General features: G+C 41.2%; 1 protein-coding gene across 1 annotated transcript; it reads left to right on the forward strand.

The window, feature by feature from the left end:
- The first annotated feature begins 3,750 nt into the window (after window positions 1-3,750).
- Window positions 3,751-15,888, forward strand: SPO11 (SPO11 initiator of meiotic double stranded breaks). The gene is made up of 13 exons (XM_004759903.2): window positions 3,751-3,990; window positions 5,914-6,027; window positions 7,293-7,381; window positions 7,800-7,866; window positions 8,080-8,188; window positions 8,651-8,737; window positions 9,405-9,441; window positions 9,763-9,872; window positions 11,246-11,345; window positions 11,642-11,679; window positions 12,573-12,649; window positions 15,098-15,209; window positions 15,708-15,888. The coding sequence occupies exons 1-13, from the start codon at window positions 3,860-3,862 to the stop codon at window positions 15,825-15,827; spliced, it is 1,191 nt and encodes a 396-aa protein (XP_004759960.1). The 5' UTR covers window positions 3,751-3,859; the 3' UTR covers window positions 15,828-15,888.
- The last annotated feature ends 5,798 nt before the right edge of the window (window positions 15,889-21,686 follow it).

Consider the following 21,686-nt stretch of genomic DNA (forward strand, 5'->3'; position numbering starts at 1 on the left):
CAGAGCAGAGAGCCCGACATGGGACTCGATCCCAGGACGCTGGGATCATGACCTGAGCTGAAGACAGAGGCTTTTAACCACTGAGCCACCCAGGCGCCCAAATAAATAAAATCTTAAGGGGGGGAAAAAAAACCACCATGCCCGCATCAGTAAGATGACCCACATGCTCCCAAATGTTTTGCTGATCTTATTAAAATTTGATTTATCTTCCTTTCACTGATCTACTCCATACCACACATCCTGTTGTATAATCACTGGTTATGAAAAATGGGCAAATTAATTCATCAGTGCGAAATTACCTTGACTTTGAGGCAACCTGGTATAGCAGCTGACAGCTGAGACGCTGTTGGTATAGCAGCTGACAGCTGAGACGCTGTTCCTGTCAGAGTTTTCTCATATGCCTCTCTAAGAAACCCAGAAGGTTTATTTATACTTCTTCAAGCCTCAACTTTCTCCCTCACACAGTGCGAAGGAGTAAATGAGATTTTGTGTGTGGAGCATTTGGCTCAGTGTCTGACCGTCAGCAAACTGCGGTTATGATTATGACCAGTGGCAGCAATCCCAGAAGAATGTTGAGTAGCGTCTTATTCATATAAAAAGTGATGCTTATTTGGGCATGCGCAGAGAGATGTCGGAGCTGAAATACTACAAGTAGATAATGGACATAATCCCACAAGGGGTCATTCGTTCATTCAACAAACATGACCGAGTGCCTTCTATGTGCCAGGCACACTGCAACTGTGGGGTACTAAGAGCTCACCCCTGTGGGGGTGACAGGGTAGGAAAATGCAGGTATATTGAGACAAGGGGAAAACAGGGGTCAAGACTTGGGGTGGTCCAGGGAGATGTCCAGCTGAGATCTAAAGGATACAGGAGGATCAGCAAAGCTGGATTTGGGGGGAGGGAGGGCAAGGAGTAGGAGAGAAAAAGGACAAAACATGGCAAACTGTTAAAGGATGAGCAAGTGCAAAGGCCCTGGGGCAAAAAGGAGCAATTCCAGTGTTCAGAGGATGACAGAGCCCCAGGAGGACAAATGAAGGTGGTAGGTGAGTAGCTGCAAGGGGAGGGGGTTTCACTCTTACGCTGTACCTTCTGAATTACGTAAATATTGTATGAAAAGCATATATAATTCTTACATTTTTAAAAGACCTAAAAAACCCCACAGATACAAAAGAAAAACAACTGCTAAAGCCCCCAGACACAAATTATTGTAGCATTTACTTTTTTTTTTTTTCCTCAAGAATCTATAATACGTTAAAATCCATTCACATTTGCTAAAGACACCACCTTGCTCAAAGGTAACAAGTGTGGCGTCATCTCCTGTCTGGTTCACCAGAGGGTCTCCCCATCCTTCCCTATGATAATCATGCCTAATTTAAATAATGTTCCTTGCCAACCTGCATGGGGGCTCTGATTCCCAGGCAAATTTCCGGATGCCAGGTGGGGTTTGGATGAAAGACCCAGCCCACTAGTGGGGTTTGGGGAAAATGTTTCCATTTTCCCAAAAGCAGCTTGAGCACAGCTTTGAGACCCTTCTCTGTCCCTGTGCCGAGCATCACGAGCCAGCAGAAAGAAAGGACCCACTAGGGAGACTACGCTGCAGAGTGGCTTCCCGGTTTCATCTGCAAGTTGTGGCTGGAAGCGCGGAATCTGTTTTTCTGGTTTCGGGGCCTGGGGCTGGGATGGCGGGCTTTGATGTGAAGGTGGCAGCTTACCTGAGTGCAGCTAACGCCTCCTGCTTTGGTCTCCTGCGGCCGGAACATGGCAACGCCTTTCAAGTCGGCCCCTTGTGGTGTCTCCCTGCAAGGATGTCACATTGATTAGGGGCTGTTCCTTCTCCGTGTCCATCTCCTCCCTAGGCCCCTGCCCCGCTCGGGACTTTTCACTTCACGTCGAAGATCCTGGGAGGCCGCTGGCTCCCGGCTGAGTGTAGCACTACGTGAGAGGGAACAGCCTGTCCTCAAGAGCGGCAGAGACAACCAGACAGATGGTTCTAGTCCTTGGAGAGAGGCACCTCCCAGCAGACCAGCCCAGCTGGTGTCACTGACTTGCTCTCTCCCTTCAAAGGCCTGTTGTTTGGTCCACATTGAGGATGATAAATGAGAGCCCACCTGTGGCACTGCCCTCATCTCATCATGAGGGAAACTGAGACCAGAGGGGTAATTCCACCACCAGAGAAGCCTCTGCTGCCCCTTCCCAAGCCAGCCCCGCCATGGGGCCTCCTATCCCCGTGGTAGCAGCTTGAAGGTGGAGGCAAGATTTACATCTCAGCTCTATCATATTCCAACGTGCAATCTTGCACAAATTGCTTAACATCTCCAAGCCTCAGTTTCTTCATCTGTGAAATGGGGATAATAATTTTTACTTCCTAGGGTTGCCAATTTAAATGTGCTTCTTGCCCTGCCAGCTTCACATTTTAAGTTTTCACTTATTTACCCTCTTCTTAGATGGTGAGCAACCAAAGGGCAAGGATTCTGTCTGCCATATTCACAGCAGTGTCCTCAGTAACCAATGCTTCCTAACTCAGGGTAGGCAGAGACAAAGTATTTGTGATAATAATAACGAAGGCCCTTAGCTCAGTGCCTGGCACAGGCAGCCATCATTATGAACGGGGTTGGCGGGGCCTCATTGTTACTTCTGATGGCAAAGCAGTTTTCATTTCAAAACTATCAAATAACCAGGAAGTGAGAGAACAAAATAGTTCTCTGAATGGGGCCTGTTGTCAGGTGGTTCTTCTGGGGCAAAGCCCTTGGCCTCCCATTCCTGTAGGACCAAGCCCCCCACAGGCCCCGGACCTTACCCTGCTTTATAATCTCTCCCCATTTTTCCTCTCTCTCAAGGACGTCATTCCCCAGAGGCAAGAGTCCTTCCCTGAGGCTTCAGAATTCCTAGCTTCTGTTCAAGGGGGATAGGGGGTGGGGTGGGACATGGACACGGACATGGACATGGACAGGGACAGCTCACCAAGTCTGCCAGGCAAGGATGTGGTCCAATGTCAGGATTGCTAGATGAAAACTGGATGTCCAGTTCAATTCTAATTTCAGATACACAACAAAACGTTTTCCAGTAACAGTATGTCTCAAAAGTTGCATGGGACCTAGTCATCCTTAAAAAAAAAGAAACAACCAAGTATCTGTTGTTTATTTGAAACTGAAACTTAACTGAATGTCCTGTATTTTAATTTGCTAAATCTGGAGATCCTTCAAAGAGATCAAGCTGGGAGGCTGTTACCCCAGCCTGAATCCGCTGTGGACCTCGCTTTCTTCCTCTCCTGCGAAATCACCAGGACCACATCAGCAACCTCCTGGGATGGTTTTGAGACGTAAGAGAGTGGCTACTATAAAAATATCAGTAAGGCAGGAATTTTGTTTGCCTTGTTTGTTTGCCACAGCTGAACCCAGTGCCTAGGGCTGCGTCAAGCACACGGGGCAGGGAATCACCAGAACTATTTCTTTCCATGAAAAAAATCGCTGGTACTATTTTTGCCTCAATACGGCCTCTTATCCCCTTAAAAACAAACAAGGAAACAAAACCACCATAAATCCATTTCAAGGAAAACTGGATCCAATATCCCAAACACATCATTCTGGTACCCCTTGGGCCCATCACTTTGACCCTCAGGTGGGAGAGGACCTGATTGAACTCCCTGCGTTGCACCTGCGCACTCCACTCAACGTTATGCGCATGCGGGGTGGGTGGGGGGGCGGCAAAGTGTGCGCATGCCCAGATAGAAAGTTAGAAAGTGCTACCAACGTCGCCAGCGAGGCTGTCAGGGAGGGTTCGTTGCAGCACCCGGCAGGGCCGTCGTGGTCACCTGTGGGCTTCCTGTCCTTGGAGCTTTCCGTTGCTGTCAGCGCTCATGGCCTTTGCGCCCATGGGGCCTGAGGCCTCGTTCTTCGAGGTTTTGGACCAGCACAGGGCTTCCCTGCTGGCGGCCCTGAGGAGAGGCGGTGGGGAGCCTGCGGGCAGGGGGACGCGCCTGGCCTCGAGGTAGAAGGGGTCTCTCTGGGACGCGATGCTCAGGAGTTCGGGAGGAGCTGGGTCCCCAGCCGGGAGGGGGTGGGGGCTTGAGGCGCTCTGAAGGGACATGGCTGGCGGCCCTCGCCTTCTCCCCAGTCTCCGGCTGAGGCGGCCCCAGGAGCGACCCCCTTGGCTTCGCCCGTCACGCGGGAGCTCTGAGAAAGCCTTTCCTCAGAGCTCCCTCTCTCTTTTTGAACTCAAAAAGCCCCGGGGGTAGACCCCGCCCCTCCTGTCTTCTAGAATGTTCCAGGAGCATCCCCACAGCGAGGCTCGCAGGTCTCCTGAGAGTCACAGAGGTCAGGGAGTTGAGGGCACAGCTTGGCTTTGTGTTTGCTTAAAACAGTTTCTTGTTAGGTTCCATTTTAGCTTAAAAAGCTTTCAGAAGTGTGTGTGTGTGTGTGTGTGTGTGTGTGAGAGAGAGAAGCTGAGTGTTGGGCGTTCTCTCTCCATCGGGTTTTATCAAAATGAACGTGGAAGCGGTGGAGAATGAGAGAACGATTTACACACGTTTTAAGTGATTTATTTAAAATCGGTTAAAGCAGTGGGCGGCTGGCGAGGTTGGTTGGAGCCCGGTGCTGAGGAGCCGGGTTACTGCGATTCCCCGGCGGCGCGGCTCCGAATTAGCTACAGAGAATGTAGGTTCTTGACCATTTTTACTGAAGATGCTGTTCCCCCCCCCTCCCCCCCGTGGATCTGCTATTCTGGTTTATCAGCGAAGTTTTTCAGCCTAAACAAATTATTGTCTTTGAGAAGACTAAGCCAACTACCAAAACAAAACACACACACACAAAGTGGGAAAACATAACCAAACCGGTTTTTTATAAAAGTATTAGGAGGAGAACTTGCAAGGGTGAGGAAAGGAGGGACCGGAAGTCCCTGTTTGAATTTCAGATGCAGATTAACTTAATTGTATTTTCAAGGTTGTCACAGCGTTACCTTGCAACTGTTTTTTTTTTTTTTTCTCCAAACTGGAAAAATGAGATCTTTCCTTGAGTTGGTTTTTATCTCTCCCTGTTAGAAAATACTGATTGTTTTAAGATTTGCTTTCTGATCATGTGTATTTTCTCTTCCTTCCTTCCTTCCTTCCTTCCTTCCTTTTTGACGAAGGTGCGTTTTCAAAGCAAGCTCTGAAGTTTCTGGGGGAATTAGAACATTCTACATGAGCACATTTTCTAGATTTAATTTGATTTCCCTTCTTAGGCAATACACTAATGGTATTTATAACCGAACAACATTTTTTGAAGCTGATGGCTTGTGAAATTAAAAGTCAGCTCATAGAAAACTGGGCTAGGTCGTCTTATTTTGCTGTAAAGTGGGGTAATGGTTGCCAAGTCTTTCCATGGTAGTGATTAAAGTTTTTTCTCTTTGTATCACTAAAATTCAAAGGGCAGATTTAAGGCATGAGATCAATCAGGGTGATGTGTTACAATAAGAAGTTATTTCTTTTGGAATATTTTTTGCATTGCATTTTTGGGAAAGAAATTAAATTCAAAGCCAATATTACATCATTTTTAATTGAAACATTTACCAGTAGTATTTCAAGCCAACAAGTTTGAATTTAAGTAGGTTAATACGAAGAGATTAAAATATATTTATAAATCACTGTCTAGTTATTGATATTGTCTAAAAGGGAAAGATTACTTCAATTGGTAATTGTTAGAGAAGTAAAACTACAAGCAAATGAGATTTCTCTGCAAATAACCACCATAAAGACGGTTTAGTGCAATGCCGATGTCAAAATTTAATAGAGATTTGTATGGAGGTGAATTACCAAGTCATAAAAAACAACCAATGAAACAAAACCTACTTTTATGTTGATCTGGGGAAATGTTACATATTGTAAAGGTCTAATTTAAAATTAAGATTGAATCATAGTGTGTTTATTTTTTTCAGTTCTGAGGTTCTTGGATCTATAGAAAGTGTTATCCAGGGCATCATCACAAGCGTGGCAAGGAATGAGGCACCTGCATTCACCATAGACAACAGATCAAGCTGGGAAAATATAAAGTGGGCATTTTGCATTTTTAATTTTTGAATACAAGACCTGTGTCATTATTTGAATTTATTTGAGTTTGAGTTCTCATCTGACTTCTCTCTTTTTACTGCTTTTACCCTGCCTAGAAGGATTTAAGGAAGTTTACAAAATTCAAACCTCATAGGCAGGTAACATAAACTAGAAGTGGGTGTGAAAGATAAGGCAAAGGGAAAACAATGCTAGGAACAACAAATGAAGCACCCAAAGAGGTTAGAATTCAAAATGCATATGATAAAGTCTTACAGTTCTGCTAAAAGCAGGCTTCAAACTGGGCTCTAAGCTTTCTAGCACTCAAAGTGGGGTAATATGACCAGTGGAATTCTGCAGAAATACTGCAAAAGCAAAGTACTTGCTCTGGGGAGCTACAAGCAATCCTGATACTGGGAGGAAAATAAATGTGTGCGGAACACAGGCTCTTTCTCCTGGTAGATTCCCCCTGCTAAGTCATGTGTCCCAAGAAAGTAAAATCAGCAAACAGCTTTGTCAAAGCCCTCCAACCTGCTCATATCTTTTGTGTTTTTCAGATGCTCAGCCTGCAGAGTCTAGATCATGAAAAACACTACAATAGTCCTCAATAAGAGTTACAGACACAGAATAAAAGTAATCTTGAGTTTCCTTAGTCACTAAGTATTCTTTTATGGTCAGTATAATTAATACAAACTAAACGTTTGAATCCTACTTTGCATCATTTTGCAGAATGGATTTTATCAAGCCCATGAGGCCCCTGACATTCAGCCTATTTGCCTGGTGCCTTCTGCCACCTTTAGGACAGGCTTGGCAGTTCAATTTAACAACCTAATAACAAATTGCTCTTTCATTTAATGTCATTTAGGAAGTAAATCAGAAATATAGTTCAAAACTTGTTAAATTGAGCAAAATTAATGAGTAAATATTAAAATGAGCAAAATGCTAATAAACTTGTGAAAATAGTTCACATACACTAAATGTCACAGATTATACACTAAATACACACACACGTACACATTACACTCAAAGGTATTTAATTCACTTCTTTTAAACTCTTTATTTTAGTGCTTCTGTATGTCACAAAGTAATTAGCTTATTACTACTTGGAATTTTCTAAGATTGTAAATGAAGTTGTCCTAAAGCTTCAGTGCCTCTGTTGAGAAGAAATATGGATTTAGATGATGTGCAGAAGAGTGTATTAAGTGTATATTGTTTGGTGTTCAGAAGGTAATTCTTTTTTTTGTCTTATTGCCTTTCAACAAAATGACAGGTTTGAAGATTCTGTGGGTCTTCAGATGGCATCTCATTGTACCACGAGAAAAATCAAAAGCGATTCACTAAAATCAGTTAAAAAATTTGGTAAATTAATATTTCTTAGCTTTTAGTAATAAGTAAGTTTGGCTACTTCCTGGGTTTAGTTGTTCCTAGTTGAATAATTTTAGTTGTTCTTTAATAGACCACCCTTATACCTGAAATAAAATTATAGAATTTTTCATTGTCAGTAACCATGGAAACAGATTATAATTCCAAAATAAATTTTCAAGGTACATGATTCAGTAGAAAAGTTTTCTCTCAATTTTGTTGTTTAGAAAGCAATTAATTTTATTTGATCCTTTGGGAAATTATTATCCTGTACTCAGTACTTCTATTTTGGAAAGACACTTTTTTTTAAATGTTATGGAAAGTAACTGGGGGTAGTCGAAATCCTTGATAGTGGTGTGTTTTGAATTAATGAGAGAAATGATGAGTAACTTATTCATTGTATCTTATTTTCCAGCCCTAATTCTTAAAATATTGTCAATGATTTATAAATTAGTACAGAGCAACACTTATGCAACCAAAAGGTAAATACTTGTTTTGGTAAATCATTCCTTTAAGACCATTTAGGTTAACTCCCATTATGTTGAAGTGGTACATAAGACTAGACTATGGGTAATAAATTACTTTCTTTGTATGTTGTGTTTCATGCAGTTAAAGCCTCCTACAAATAATACTCCAGTACTTGTCATAGTCGAAGAGAATATGGCTAATTAAAAATATATATTTAACTTTCATAGAGACATATATTATACTGACAGCCAACTCTTCGGTAACCAGACTGTCGTGGACAATATTATCAATGACATTTCTTGTATGTTAAAAATGCCAAGGATAAGTCTACATATAGTAAGTAGCATTTAATACAAAACATCTTATTTTAAGACGAAAGATATGTGTGAAATCATAATAGAAAAACAAATGTAATCTGTGCCTTGTTTTTGTAATATTTGATACTACATGTCTCTCATTATGAATTTAATCTACTCTCAGTATATTCCCTTGGATGAATGGACTACAACAAGTGAATTACTAAGTATTCTTTAATTCCTTAATATCCTTACATATTTGCTTCTTAAATTCCGATCTGAGCTAAAATACATGTAGTGCGGCAGGTGAACGTGAGGACTGACTCAGCCATGTAGAATGTTAGTGAGGGGCGCCTAGCTGGCTCAGTCGGTAGAGCATGTGATTCTTGCTCTTGAGGTCATGAGTTCGAGCCCCACATTGTGTGTAGAGATTGCTTAAATAAATAAACTTTAAAAAATATGTCAGTGAAACAGTGTTCAAAAACAGCTATTATTTTTTCAGTTATCTACATCAAAAGGTTTAATCGCTGGCAACTTAAGGTATCTGGAGGAAGACGGCACCAGAGTGCATTGTACCTGTGGTTCCACAGTAAGCATATTCATGCACCTGCTTTAACTCCCTTTCAGATCCTTTGTTTTTGAAATGTATTTTATTTCCTGCTTTCTTATGTAGTTTGGAGCTTAAGATGTTCAAATAAAACTAAAGGGTGAGTAAGCTTATGCTTTAGGGGGTCGTCTGTTATGCAGTTTTAAAATATCCCAGTTGTCAAATGTCATATTAAAATAAAGATATGCCTTCCTTACAAAAATATACTATTGTCTTCAGGTAGAATGGAGCTTGGCTATGTTAGCATGGTTATTGACGTAATCTTGATACAGTTTCCTGGTTTGGAAATTGATCTATTTAATTCTGAGCTATTTGCTGGGCTTTGGCACCTGGAAAGGCCACAGCACTAACCTGAACAGCAGTCTGGAAATGAGCAGGAGACACCTGTGCCCTCTAGGGTAAGGAGGGCTTTAACTCACCACTTTCTGCCGCTTAAGCCCGTAGCCACAAAGTTTCCAAGGGATTATCACCTGCCAGGAAGTAGTTTGGGTGGCATGTCTGTCTTCTTAGTGAGGAGTTAACCTGAGGAGTAAATCTCTGATAACTGATATATTCAGAGAAAAATGAAATAGGGTTTGGGGATACACTTTAAATGTGGTTAAACTTGCTTTTTATTTAAAATAAAAACTCTCTTGTTTTGTTAACTTAGGCTGTTGCTGTGCCATCTAATATTCAAGGAATTCGAAGTATCCTTTGAGTGGGAAAACTATTTAAGCTCGTAGAATGTGCGTTCACCCATTATTTTGATAAACCAAGCCTTCATAGTGTGTAACCGTCATGCTAGACCCTATAGTGGTCAAGACGAACACACACGGTTTCTGCTTTAGGGGCTCTCTGTCTAGTAGGTGAGAGAGGTATGGAAATATGTGAATAGATGTCTATATATATGAAGGTAAAAAGGAATATACTATACAGCTGTTTGAAAATTGATTTCTACAGCATCACTATTTAGCTGGTGATTAAATGGAAATATTCTTGGCTTCCAATGATCAGCCTTAACGTCACAGATTTAATTACAGATGCAAAATTTCTATTAATTGTAGAAAAAGATGCTACATTTCAGCGACTCCTGGATGACAGCTTTTGCAACAGAATGTCCCCATGCATCATGGTTACGGTATTATATTGTCGCTCTTTACTACAATCCAAGACTAACATACTACGCTGATGATTGGCAAGAGGGGTTTATAACATTATGTCTGCAGCTCACACAACATTCTGCTATCTGCATGGCACATCCTTTGGGGTGATAGAGTAAGAATTTCCAAGGGGGTTATTTAAAATCCTCAAATCTGATTAAAATCAAAGTGGTGGTCCCAATTCTTTTTTTTCTTTTTTTTTTTTTTTAAGATTTTATTAGGGAGAGAGAAGGGTGCCTGGGTGGCTCAGTGGGTTGGGCCTCTGCCTTCGGCTCGGGTCATGATCTCGGAGTCCTGGGATCAAGCCCTGCATCGGGCTCTCTGCTCAACAGGAACCTGCTTCTCCCTCTCTCCGCCTGCCTCTCTGTCTACTTGTGATCTCTCTCTCTGTCAAATATATAAAATCTTAAAAAAACAAAAAAAAAAAACAAGATTTTATTAGGGAGAGAGAAAGAGACAGGGCAGGATCCAGGTGGAGGGGCAAAGGGAGAAGGAGAAGGAGACTCCCCGCTGAGCAGAGAGCCCAGTGCGGGCTTGATCCCAGGACCCAGAGATTATGACATGAGCCAAAGGCAGATGCTTAAGCGACTGAGCCACACGGGTGCCCCTGGTGGTTCCAATTCTTAAACAGCAGTGGTTTTCTAATACCACAGTGAGTCTGCACAGGCTCTCAGAGTCACCTACAGGCCATTCCCCCATGGCGGCTTGTCTCAGCTGTAATGTGGCAACACTGGAGCTGCTCTGTGTTCCACCCGCAGGTTTGTACATCAGGTAGTTACATGAATTCCGTCAAAGAAAGTCTGCTTTTCTATACATACATGCATACATACATATATACATACACAGAAACAGATACATATACAGATACAGATACATACGTATGCGCCAAGAATGGCAGAGAACCCCGAAGCATACACTGAGATGCCACACAGACAGCCACAGGCATCAGTGAGCAAAGGGTAGTAAGCTTCCCACACTGCGTTGCGAGGGAGGAGTAGATAACCCTGGAATAATCAGGGACACCTGCTGGACGAGGGCCGAATGACAAATGACATGTGTGATGCTGCCTCTCCATGTCCCTGTTGGTAGATGTGACTGATTTTTATTATTTCTGTTTGTGCTTGGGATCATTTCTCAGGACCAGGGTAGTTGGGTCACAGTGACAGACGGAGGTGGGCGTCTTCACTCTGCTTTGTAGACTGGACATTTTTCACAGTCCACACGAGTCTTCCACCTGAAATTTGAAGTGCTCTAACTTTTCTAACTTTTAAATTGTTGATAAGATAAGGAAAAGGTTTTGTCAGTTTCATTCTGCTGGAATTAAAATGCGTAATTTCAATCTTGCTTTTAGGGAAAGGGGGTACCTGACCTGAACACAAGACTTTTGGTCAAGAAGCTGTGGGATACATTTCATATTCCTGTTTTCGCTCTTGTCGACGCCGATCCACACGGTGATTGTCGTTGGACTGTGTGAAGCAGTTGTCCTAACTAAATCCTCTCCGTCACACTTATAGATGTACTTTTCTGCTCTTAGAACACTTCCATAAGTCACTTGAAAAGAAGATGGTTATTAGATTAAAATTACTGACTGTAGTCATCTGAGGCAATTTATTGTTATTTTGCGCATTGAACTGAACAGTTAAGTTTTTTTATTGGTGGTATCTATGAAAAGAAAAGTTGAGTGTACACATGATCCAACCTGTTACGTGCAAGGAGACGGACTGTAAAGGTGACTTTCTTTTTACAGGCATAGAAATAATGTGCATCTACAAGTATGGATCTCTGGTAAGTACAGAAGATTATTTTTTCTTTTCCAATGTTGAGGTAGTTCATTTTCATCAGGGTGATTGCTGCATTCATTTACCAACCCTTAGATAGCTGAGGACCCCCAAAGTGTGCTAGGGAGCCACTCTCCTAGTCTACGGCCGATGACAGATGACAGAGTGGGATTAGCTGTGGGCAAGAGGCAATATAATCTTCCACTCTCTCAGCCTGCTGAAGTAACTGGGACCTCAGGGTAACAGCAAGGTCTGATTGCCAAATAAACTCTGAAAATTATATATAACCTTGAATTCTGACATTGCCGATTCCCTTTACACCCACTGTAAGGGAAAATGAAAACATCACCAAATGTCACCACTAGAGTCTGAACTACCATACATCAGTCGTTCTCAGAGTATGGTCCTAGACAAGCAGTGCTGGCATTACCGGGGAACTTGCTAGAAATGCACAGCTCCATCCCCATCCAGGCCTCCTGAACTGGAATCTCTAGGTTTGGACCCCAAGTGACTCAGATGCATGATCAAGTTTGGGCACCACCGGTTTACACCTTGGGCATCCCTGACAGATACATTTATATGATGTATATATTTAGGTGTAAGGGATGGTGAAGTAAGATGTAAACACAGAATCATGAACAACAATAAATGAAGGTCAGAGAGGTTCATTTTTAGTTTTAACGTCTATAAAAGCAATAAAGAAATCCTAGAACGGTTTAAAACTTTCACTGAAAGCCAGGGTTAGCAAAAGTCCTGGTGATTTTTAGTTCTGTGGGTTCAGGGAGTATGTAGTCTTTCGTTTTTATCCTCCTTAATAAGTGAAACATGGGGCTGCAGAAATAGGTCTGCCGGTTTTCTGCAGACTAGCCTCACCTAATGTGCATTTGCTCTTTATTTTAGGCGATGTCTTTTGAGGCCCATAATCTCACAGTTCCAGCTATTAGATGGCTTGGTCTCCTCCCTTCTGATATTAAACGGTGAGATTAATTTTAGTCTTAGTAAAACTAAGATATTTAAAATGATGACTCATCATAATATGTAACAATGAGCTGAAAAAGTGACTGTACAGGAAAGCTATTAATGTGTTTTGTTTATATTGTCCTAATGACACAGGATTATAGAATTATGAATTAAATGCATTGATGTTTGTTTCAATTACAAAAATCCTTGAACGAATTTGGTTAACTGAACTTTCAGCTAGAAAATATTTTTTGTTTTACCTTATGGTTAAAAGATTTTGTAATATTTAATTTTATTTTTTAATTTTTTTAAAGATTTTGTAATATTTTTATAATCATAAAGTATAAGACATTGGCTCTAGTGAAATGGTAATTGTTGACAACATCATTTGCTATATGAATCAAATGTACTGTAGATTAAAAATTTTAATTTCATTTAAAAAATCTCATTTTAAGATTACTTAACATTTGGGAACCTAAATTTTGGCAAGTTTAGCATATATGTTCATAATAGAAAAAAATATCATTATATAACAAGATAAAAATCACCTACTGATGAACACCTTTACCCATGCAAATTATTATTACTCTCTGCCTGTAGCCTTAACTTGTTCACAAAAATGGAATCATGCTTTGTTACTTTGTAGTCTGCTTCTCTCACACAACACAATGAAATCACTTTTCCGTATCCATGACCTCATTCTAGTGTCTTCTGTTACTGAGTTCCAATTCTGGATGTACCAGTGTTTATTCAGCCAGTGCCTCGTAGTCAGACATTTGGGTGGTTTCCAGACCTCTGATAAATAGTGCTTTGATGGGCCCCTCCTGTAACTAAATCTGTGCCTGCATCTTTAATTAGTCCCTTAGTCCTGAAGGCTGAATTCCCAGAATTGTTGGGTCAAAGGGTAGGCACATTTTTAAGATTTTGACTGCCCTCCAGATAGGTTAATTATTTTTTTTCTCCTGGAGAGTGAGAGCCCACCTGTCCCTCAGCACAGGATATGATCCCTTTTATTCATCTCTGCTAATGTGATACTTTAAAATACTTCATTGTTTTAATTGGCCAGTGTGAATGAACTTAAACGTGTTTATTGGATTTCTTTAAGCAATGAGCAAACCTTGCTACCTGGTCCTTGTTGCCTAAATTTGGAACGTGAACAGGTTTTGGGTGATTGCCACTTCTTACAAAATGAGGGCATAAAGAAAACATTTAGTTTTTGGTTTTTGAATATTTGTACTCTTTTGGATAGAAGTTTGTTCCATTTGGTATATGTGTCCTGGTCAAAATCCCTTAGGGGTGATTTGTTTGTATGAAGAGCTTTCCTAACACAAAGTCAAGACAAATGATCTGATAATTATTAAGGTGGAGGGCTTGGAGAAACTCTAGCTGCATCTCATGAATCCTACCAGTGCCCTCGAAGCCGCTCCAAGTAAATGGACAATGAAATTTTTACAGAGTGTGATGGCTCCACAAACATAGCTTCATGGGAAATCCTCAAGGCCTTACCCCCAATTTTAATCAAATTGTCACACTGTCTGGTAGCTGCCACTGGTAAATTATCATAATTGTGGGGACACATTGAAAAAGACTATTTGAAACTAGAGTTCTCCTGGGAAATCCAGGATTTGTGACTTCAAAAAGTAGTCTGTACCATAAATCCTGGACCTCTGCTATTAGAATAGCAGACACACACACCAAGAAAAAATTACAATCCACCTTTTTTAAAAAAATGTAAAACTAGATAGGGGTGTGTGTATTTGTGTGTGTACACACATGCACCTAAGTGAAATAAATTAGTAATAGACTAACTTCCTTGACCCAGAAAGTTCGCATGAATTAAAAAAAATGAAGAGCTCCATGGAGCCTGAGATCCCACTGTGACTCTCACTGCTGGCCATGCATTTTCTCTAGGCCACTGCTTCGAGGCTGTGGCGCTCTGAGAGCGCGGGGTGTCCACACACTTGATGGTAGTGCCATTGGCTTTGTGTTTATCACCAGTGTCTGTGGTGTTCTTGTCATTGTCCTGTGCATCTGGAAGGAAAACAACAATTTACAATGGACGTCCACTATGAATTTGAACCCTTGCTGGTCTAGGACATGTCAGATCCCCCACATTCTGGCTTTTTTTTTTTTTTTAAAGATTTTATTTATTTATTTGGCAGACAGAGATCAGAAGTAGGCAGAGAGAGAGAGAGGAGGAAGGAGGCTCCCTGCTAAGCAGAGAGCCCGATGTGGGGTTCGATCCCAGGACCCTGGGATCATGACCTGAGCTCAAGGCAGAGGTTTTAACCCACTGAGCCACCCAGGTGCCCCCAAATTCTGGCTTTTAAAGGAAGGGCCTGTAATAATTGGCTTATCTGTTATATCTGAGTTTCTTGAAATGGTATAATAAATTAAAATGCGTATATGACCTTTAAGTTATAAGAGCACTGTTTTTGCTGATTTTTTTAAATTTTTTTTTCTAGGTTAAATATACCTAGAGATACTTTAATTCCGCTGACAAAACAGGACCAGATGAAACTTGAAAGTGTCCTGAAAAGACCTTATGTTACTTGCCAACCATTTTGGAGAAAAGAAGTATGTTTCTTTCTAAAATTCAAGTGCCGTATGTTTTATTGCCTTTAACTTTCATAGTGGTTATTCACATAATATTTTGCAAGTATCGTCTTTGAAATGTTGTATAACCAACAACTAATGTGAGTGGTGTTTAGCAGTAAATGGTTGTTGAAAGACTGCAATGCCAACACTAACAGATAAGATCAGATAGACGGAGCTGACCTGTTTTTATCCTCATCATAGTTCTATACCCATCGTCTATGGCTGTATCATAGTTTACGCGGGGAGGAAAGAAAAGAGAGAAATCACATAAAGATACCAGAGCATTCCTAGTTATCAAGACATCCATATTGGGTATTCTTCTGACATTTTTTTCTAGAACACCTCTGGAATGTTCTGGCCAAGCTAAAACCTATTGCCCATGGCTTTGGGAATGGGGCAAGTCTAGATTTCCTAGTTTGAGTTGACGGAGCTGCGGCGCAGGACTTGGTCACAGCTGTGCTTTACTTCTATTGACAGATGGAGATAATGGCAGACTCTAAACTGAAGGCAGAAATTCAAGCTTTGACCTTCCTATCATCAGATTATCTTTCCAGAGTGTACCTACCCAACAAATTAAAATTTGGAGGATGGATATAAAAATATATCAGAAAATGAAAGAAGATGGAATTGGGAGGGAGACAAACTATAAAAGACTCAATCTCAAAAAACAGACTGAGGATTGCTGGGGGGGGAACGGGAGAGGGTGGTGGGGATATGGACATTGGGGAGGGTATGTGCTATGATGAGTGCTGTGAAATGTGCAAACCTGGCAATTCACGGACCTGTACCCCCGGGGATAAAAATACATTATATGTTTATTAAAATAGATAAATAAATATATATTTTTTTTAATTACCAAAAAAATATATCAATATATCTTGTGATTGTAAGAGGCTTTTCATTAGTTTTATTTTTGGTAGTAGATATCATCTTGGAAAGAATATATATTCTTAATCCTGTAGAGGTAAAATAATTTTCCACTACTTATATTTTTTGTCAAAACAATTTTATTTGGAAGACTTTATCCTTCTCTGTAGAACCTGAGTTCTATCCTGTACTCTAAAGTAACTTATAAAAGAGTACATATTATTTTGACTTCTAAATTTTATTGGAAAAAATACTGTACAAATACCATCATGGTCTATAGAAATATTTAATTCCTGCAATATAACTAATGTTAAGGCATGAAGCATCTTTTTAGTACCAAAACTAATAATAACCTAAATTTGAGAAGTTGAAAATGAATTAGAGGATCTAACATTTCATTTTTTGCTTCATGGTGTAGGAGTCACCCCCCCCATTCGTCCACTCATGAAAGTAGTAAAATTTATCATGAATAAATATTTGGGTGGATGCAGTCTGAAGCACTAAATTTTGTTTCTGAGTATGCTTTTTATTTTTAATAATTTATCTGAAAATTTTCTCAGGGTTTTATCCATTCTCACCCCAAATCAAGTCCCTTGACTTCCCCTCTAGTCCATGTTTATAAAACATGTTCAAGATTTACAGAAGCCTCAACTTTTAATAAGGTCCTTCTGTAAGAGTAAGGAATTGATCAACTCCCCTCAAAACCCTATCTGAATGTTTCCAGAGTTAAAACTAAAGTTTAATGACTTTATTCTATACTTTCAGCAAACGTTTAACTGCATTGAGGTTACCTGTAATTGTAAGCAAGAATATGTATTTAGAGGAGAACAGAATTGTTGGTGAGTTATTTTAGTAAGATAGATGCTAGTAATAGTGGGTCCCATTTCTAAGAACTTACCTATGCCAGTCACGGCTTACACACTATCTTAACTTTCACAAGGGCCCTGGCAGGTCTGTAACTACGTCTGTAGTTTACAGGTGAGAACACAGACGATGTTGCATGTCCAAGGCCACGTAGCAGGAACGGGGCAGAGTGTGGACAGTAACGGAGCAGGACCAGCTACTGAATATGTGGGGCCAGGGCAAAACGTAAGTGTAGGGTCCTCCATCAAAAGTTATTAAGAATCTCAAGACATGAGCAGAGAATTAAAGCACACACTGGGGGCTCTTCTTAGCATGGGGCCTGGCGTGACTGCATCCATGAAGCTGGCCCTACTCCAGAGGTTCTGGGAAACATTAAATAAGGTCATATAATAAAGAAAATACTTGTAGAACACATATTACATGCCATGTATTTTTCTGGGTGCTTTTGATTATCAACTAGTTTCATCTTCACAGAAACTCTGTGAGCTAGGTACCTTTCTTATCATCCCCATGTCACAGATACGACAACAAAGGTACAGAGCTGCTCAGAAACTTGACCCAAGGTCACATAAGTACTAGGCAGTGGAGCTGGGACTCACCCCCAGAGCCTGGCTCCACGCCTCGTGCTTTAGCCACGACACTGGTACTTGAGAAGCGTGTTACATGTGGCCAAGGCGGCACACTGCTCCAGAATGGTCTACAGATCTTACTGTTGGCTAGCAGTCAAATCAGGTCCTCCCGATGCCAAGCCTGCAACGTCAACAGTGCTGTTACTTCCCCTGGTCACGTCAAAACCAAGTATTTCATTTTGAGAATATTCTGTGAGACTCTCAAATTGACTTGTGAGACTATCCCAAATTGTAAAGACATTTTTATATATCACAAGTGTTTCTTTTTTTTTTCTTTTTTAAAAAGATTTTTGTTTATTTGACAGAGATCACAAGTAGGTGGAGAGGCAGGCAGAGAGAGAGGAGGAAGCAGGCTCCCTGCTGAGCAGAGAGCCCCGATGCTGGGCTCGATCCCAGGACCCTGGGATCATGACCTGAGCCAAAGACAGAGGCTTAACCCACTAAGCCACCCAGGTGCCCCCCACAAGTGTTTCTTTAAATTTATACCTTCCTTAACATCTAATATCACTGAACTTTGACAAGTGAAGGAAAATATCACTAACCCAGAAATACATGGCCAAGCTGCAAGGTGTCTGGATGAGGACATTCTGTCAAAATGGAAAGCAATGAAAAATCTACAGTAGTCACTAAGTTTTGAAAATAAATCAAAAATTTTTTGAAAGAAAATTTGAAAGGGGCTTGCAGATACATTCAATTTAGAGAATTACATTCATTTCAAGTTTATGATGGAAACTTCCTTAAAATGATTTTCATTTATTTGGGAAAAGGAAATCGGAGAGCAAAATGCACTGTGTTTTGGCTTTGCTGCCTATCTTTGATGCAGATGAAAACCTAACATTAGTAGCTATTGGGAACCATATAGAATTCTAATTCTCAAGAGTTCTTTCTGAAAAGGATTACTGTAAAAGAGATGGCTATTTAACATGGTAACTGACAACAGATATCCCCTCGGCCATCATCTACTGTGTTTATTTTTCATATTTTCATAATTTCAATTAAGCAAGAACATTGGTATTGGAATTTGGAATTTTATAATGAAAGTGAATAAAAACTAGTACAACAAAAAGATGGTCAGAGAATCTTATTTTTTCCTTAAGAGCTCTTGTAGTATTCCTAGGTTTCTGTCATCACTGATGGTGCTGAGTGACTTGAGACGTCATGATTTCATGGGGAAAAAAAAAAAAACATTGCAGTTTCTACAAAAAAAAAAAGGCAAAAACATCCCAGGCTTGCCATCTATGACTTCTTTAACTGGAGCATCTTGGTTGAACTGTTTGACAGAGGTACCTGTTTATTGATACTCAAAAGAATGGATGGATGCTAAGATAGACTCTGTCAAAGCTAAACCACACGCACGTGTGCACGAAAAAATATTGGCAGCAAAGTGTTTTTGTAGCAAAGTGTTGAGAAACATTACTTCTGTTTGGACTTGGGTTTACCCTTATAAAAGTCTATAACCCAAGGAAACGAATCTTGTAAATGCGAGCCAAAGGCGCCCTCTGCTGGCAAAAGCTCTATTGGTCTCCCAAATCTTCCCACTATTGGGTGGGATTTCTCTCTCTCTCTCTCCCTCTCTCTTAAGATTTATTTATTTATTTATTTATATACATATTTATTTGTAGGGCAGGGGTAGGGGCAGAAGGAGAGAGGGGGCCCTGAAGCAGACTCCCTGCTGAGCGTGGAGCTGGATGTGGGGCTTGATCCCAGAGCCCCAGGTCACGACCTGAGCAGAAATCAAGAGTCGGACACCTAACTGATTGAGCCACCAAGGTCCCTGGGTGGATATTTCTTTAAAATATTTTCAAGTCATTGCTTTTAGGAATGGGGTAGAAGAGTCTGAGACATAGAAAAAGTAGTTGGGTAAAACCATGAGGATTCCTGCGTGGAGCTGAGTATTACTTCTGGACAAAAATCCATTCCTTATCATCAGCTTTGGATTCGCCCAAGCCCTCGTAAAGCTGCACTTCGTGTATGCTTCTTGGCAACCAAGCTCTTTACAAAACCTTAACATAGTAGGACTTTTTAATTAAAACTTCAAAATTAAAAATCACTTTAAATGAAAGATGTATACTAAGCTTACAAGCGTATTTAGTTTCTATTCACCTAGAAATGGAATATAAATATTGCAGAAGTGTTTGCCAATGCAAATGACAGATATATCCGAATTTTAGTTATTTTATATTTTTTAAGATTTTATTTGAGAGAGAGAGCACAAGCAAGAGACCAGAAGCAGAAGGAGAGGGAGAAGCAGGCTCCCCCCTAAGCAGGGAGCTAGAGGCAGGGATCAATCCCAGGATCCTGACCCAGGCTAAAGGCAGCGGCTCGACAGACTGAGCCACCCAGGCACCCCTAATTATTTTTTATTTTTGCTAATTTTTTGCCTATACTTTTATGGCTTGATAATTCTACCCATGCATACAGGTGATTTTGATTCTGTCTTCTTGTTTCTAGAGGGAAGAAGTGGGGAGACTTGCTGCAGCCTGCCATCTGTGGGTGTGGAGTCAGATTTGGGGGGGCGGCTACATGCATCGAGTTCCCCTCTACTCCCTGACTCTGTGACTGGAACAAGTTACGACCTGGCCTCGGTTTTGTCCACTGTAAGATGGAAATAACAATAATAATGCCCCCATAGTGTCATTGTGAGGATTAGATGAGATAATCCATGGAAGTGTTTGACTAACTCTGTTCAGGAAAAGTCAAGGAGTGTTAGTTTTTGTTATATATGGCTGCCCGTGCTGCTGCTCTCCTTCCCCTGACGGTAAATGCAAAAGGAGCTTGTCCGTTACATGTCCCTCGACGGCAGAAAGATTATTCTAAAGTATGCTGGATAACCAGTATTATATGAGAATCTGTATCATAATAGAGGTTTCTGGAATATTCCTCAGGCATGGAAAATATAACTCAACAAATACTGATCTAACAGCATATGTGTGTAAGAGACACTGTGCTTGGTGCTGCAAAGGCTATGCATAGGAGTAAGGCATAATGTCTAGGAAGCTAGACAAGGCAAATACTTGCACTGTTTTATGAGACGGAATATGATAAGCACTGAGGGGGCTTTGAGAGGTTAAAGAAGAGATCATATGAGATCGTCCATCTGGGAAAGAATGAGGAAAGGTGTCTGTGAGGAGGGAGTACTTGTCGGAGAGGATTCCAAAATTATGCTGGTGGAGATAGGTACCAGATGGACTTCTCTGGCTCTGCGATTTAACAATTAACAGCTAAATCTGCGATTTAACTGACAGGTATGTTGTCTCTCTCCACTGTGTTTTCCTTCTTATAAAATGGAGATGACAGGGGTGCCTGAGTGGCTCAGTGGGTTAAGCCTCTGCCTTCAGCCCAGGTCATGATCTGGGGGTCCTGGGATCGAGTCCCGCATCGGGCTCTCTGCTGGGTGGGGCGCCTGCTTCCTCTCTCTCTCTCTCTCTCTGCCTGCCTCTCTGCCTATTTGTGATCTCTCTCTGTCAAATAAAGAATTGGCCAGCTTCATAAAATATTTTTTTTTTTAAATGGAGATGACAGTACCTACTTGATAGGGCTGCCCTGGCTATGACAGGAGGTGGAACATCTAGTGCTCAAGAGAGCTAATATGGGGGGCCTGGGTGGCTCAGTGGGTTAAAGCCTCTGCCTTCAGCTCAGGTCATGATCCTGGCGTCCTGGGATCGAGCCCCCCCAGTGGAGCTCTCTGCTCAGCGCCCTCTCTGCCTGCCTCTCTGCTTACTTGTGATCTCTGTCAAATAAATAAATAAAATCTTAAAAAAAAAAAAAAAAAGGAGAGAGAGCCATTATTACTATCACAACCTGGACTAGAGGTTCTCAGTCTCGTCTACATCTTAGGAGCACTTGGGGGAGCTTATCAAAAACGACTCATTCCCTCTGTTCCTCCGCAAGATCGACCAGATCAGAAACCTCCCTGATCCCAGGCAACAGGGCTTTAAGGAAGTCCCCCCAAATGGTTCCAAATACCTCTAGATTCTTGGGTGGTCTGCTGCCCCGCATGGCGAAGCAAGCTCAGTTGGGAATCTGCTAGAAATGTGGATTCTCGGCCCCTCCCCCGACCTTCTGAATCTGCTTTTTTTTTTTTTTTAATTTTTAA

Source organism: Mustela putorius, unplaced genomic scaffold, assembly GCF_011764305.1.
Source record: "Mustela putorius furo isolate JIRA1106 unplaced genomic scaffold, ASM1176430v1.1 tig00003972_pilon_pilon_pilon, whole genome shotgun sequence".
Lineage (NCBI taxonomy): Eukaryota > Metazoa > Chordata > Mammalia > Carnivora > Mustelidae > Mustela > Mustela putorius.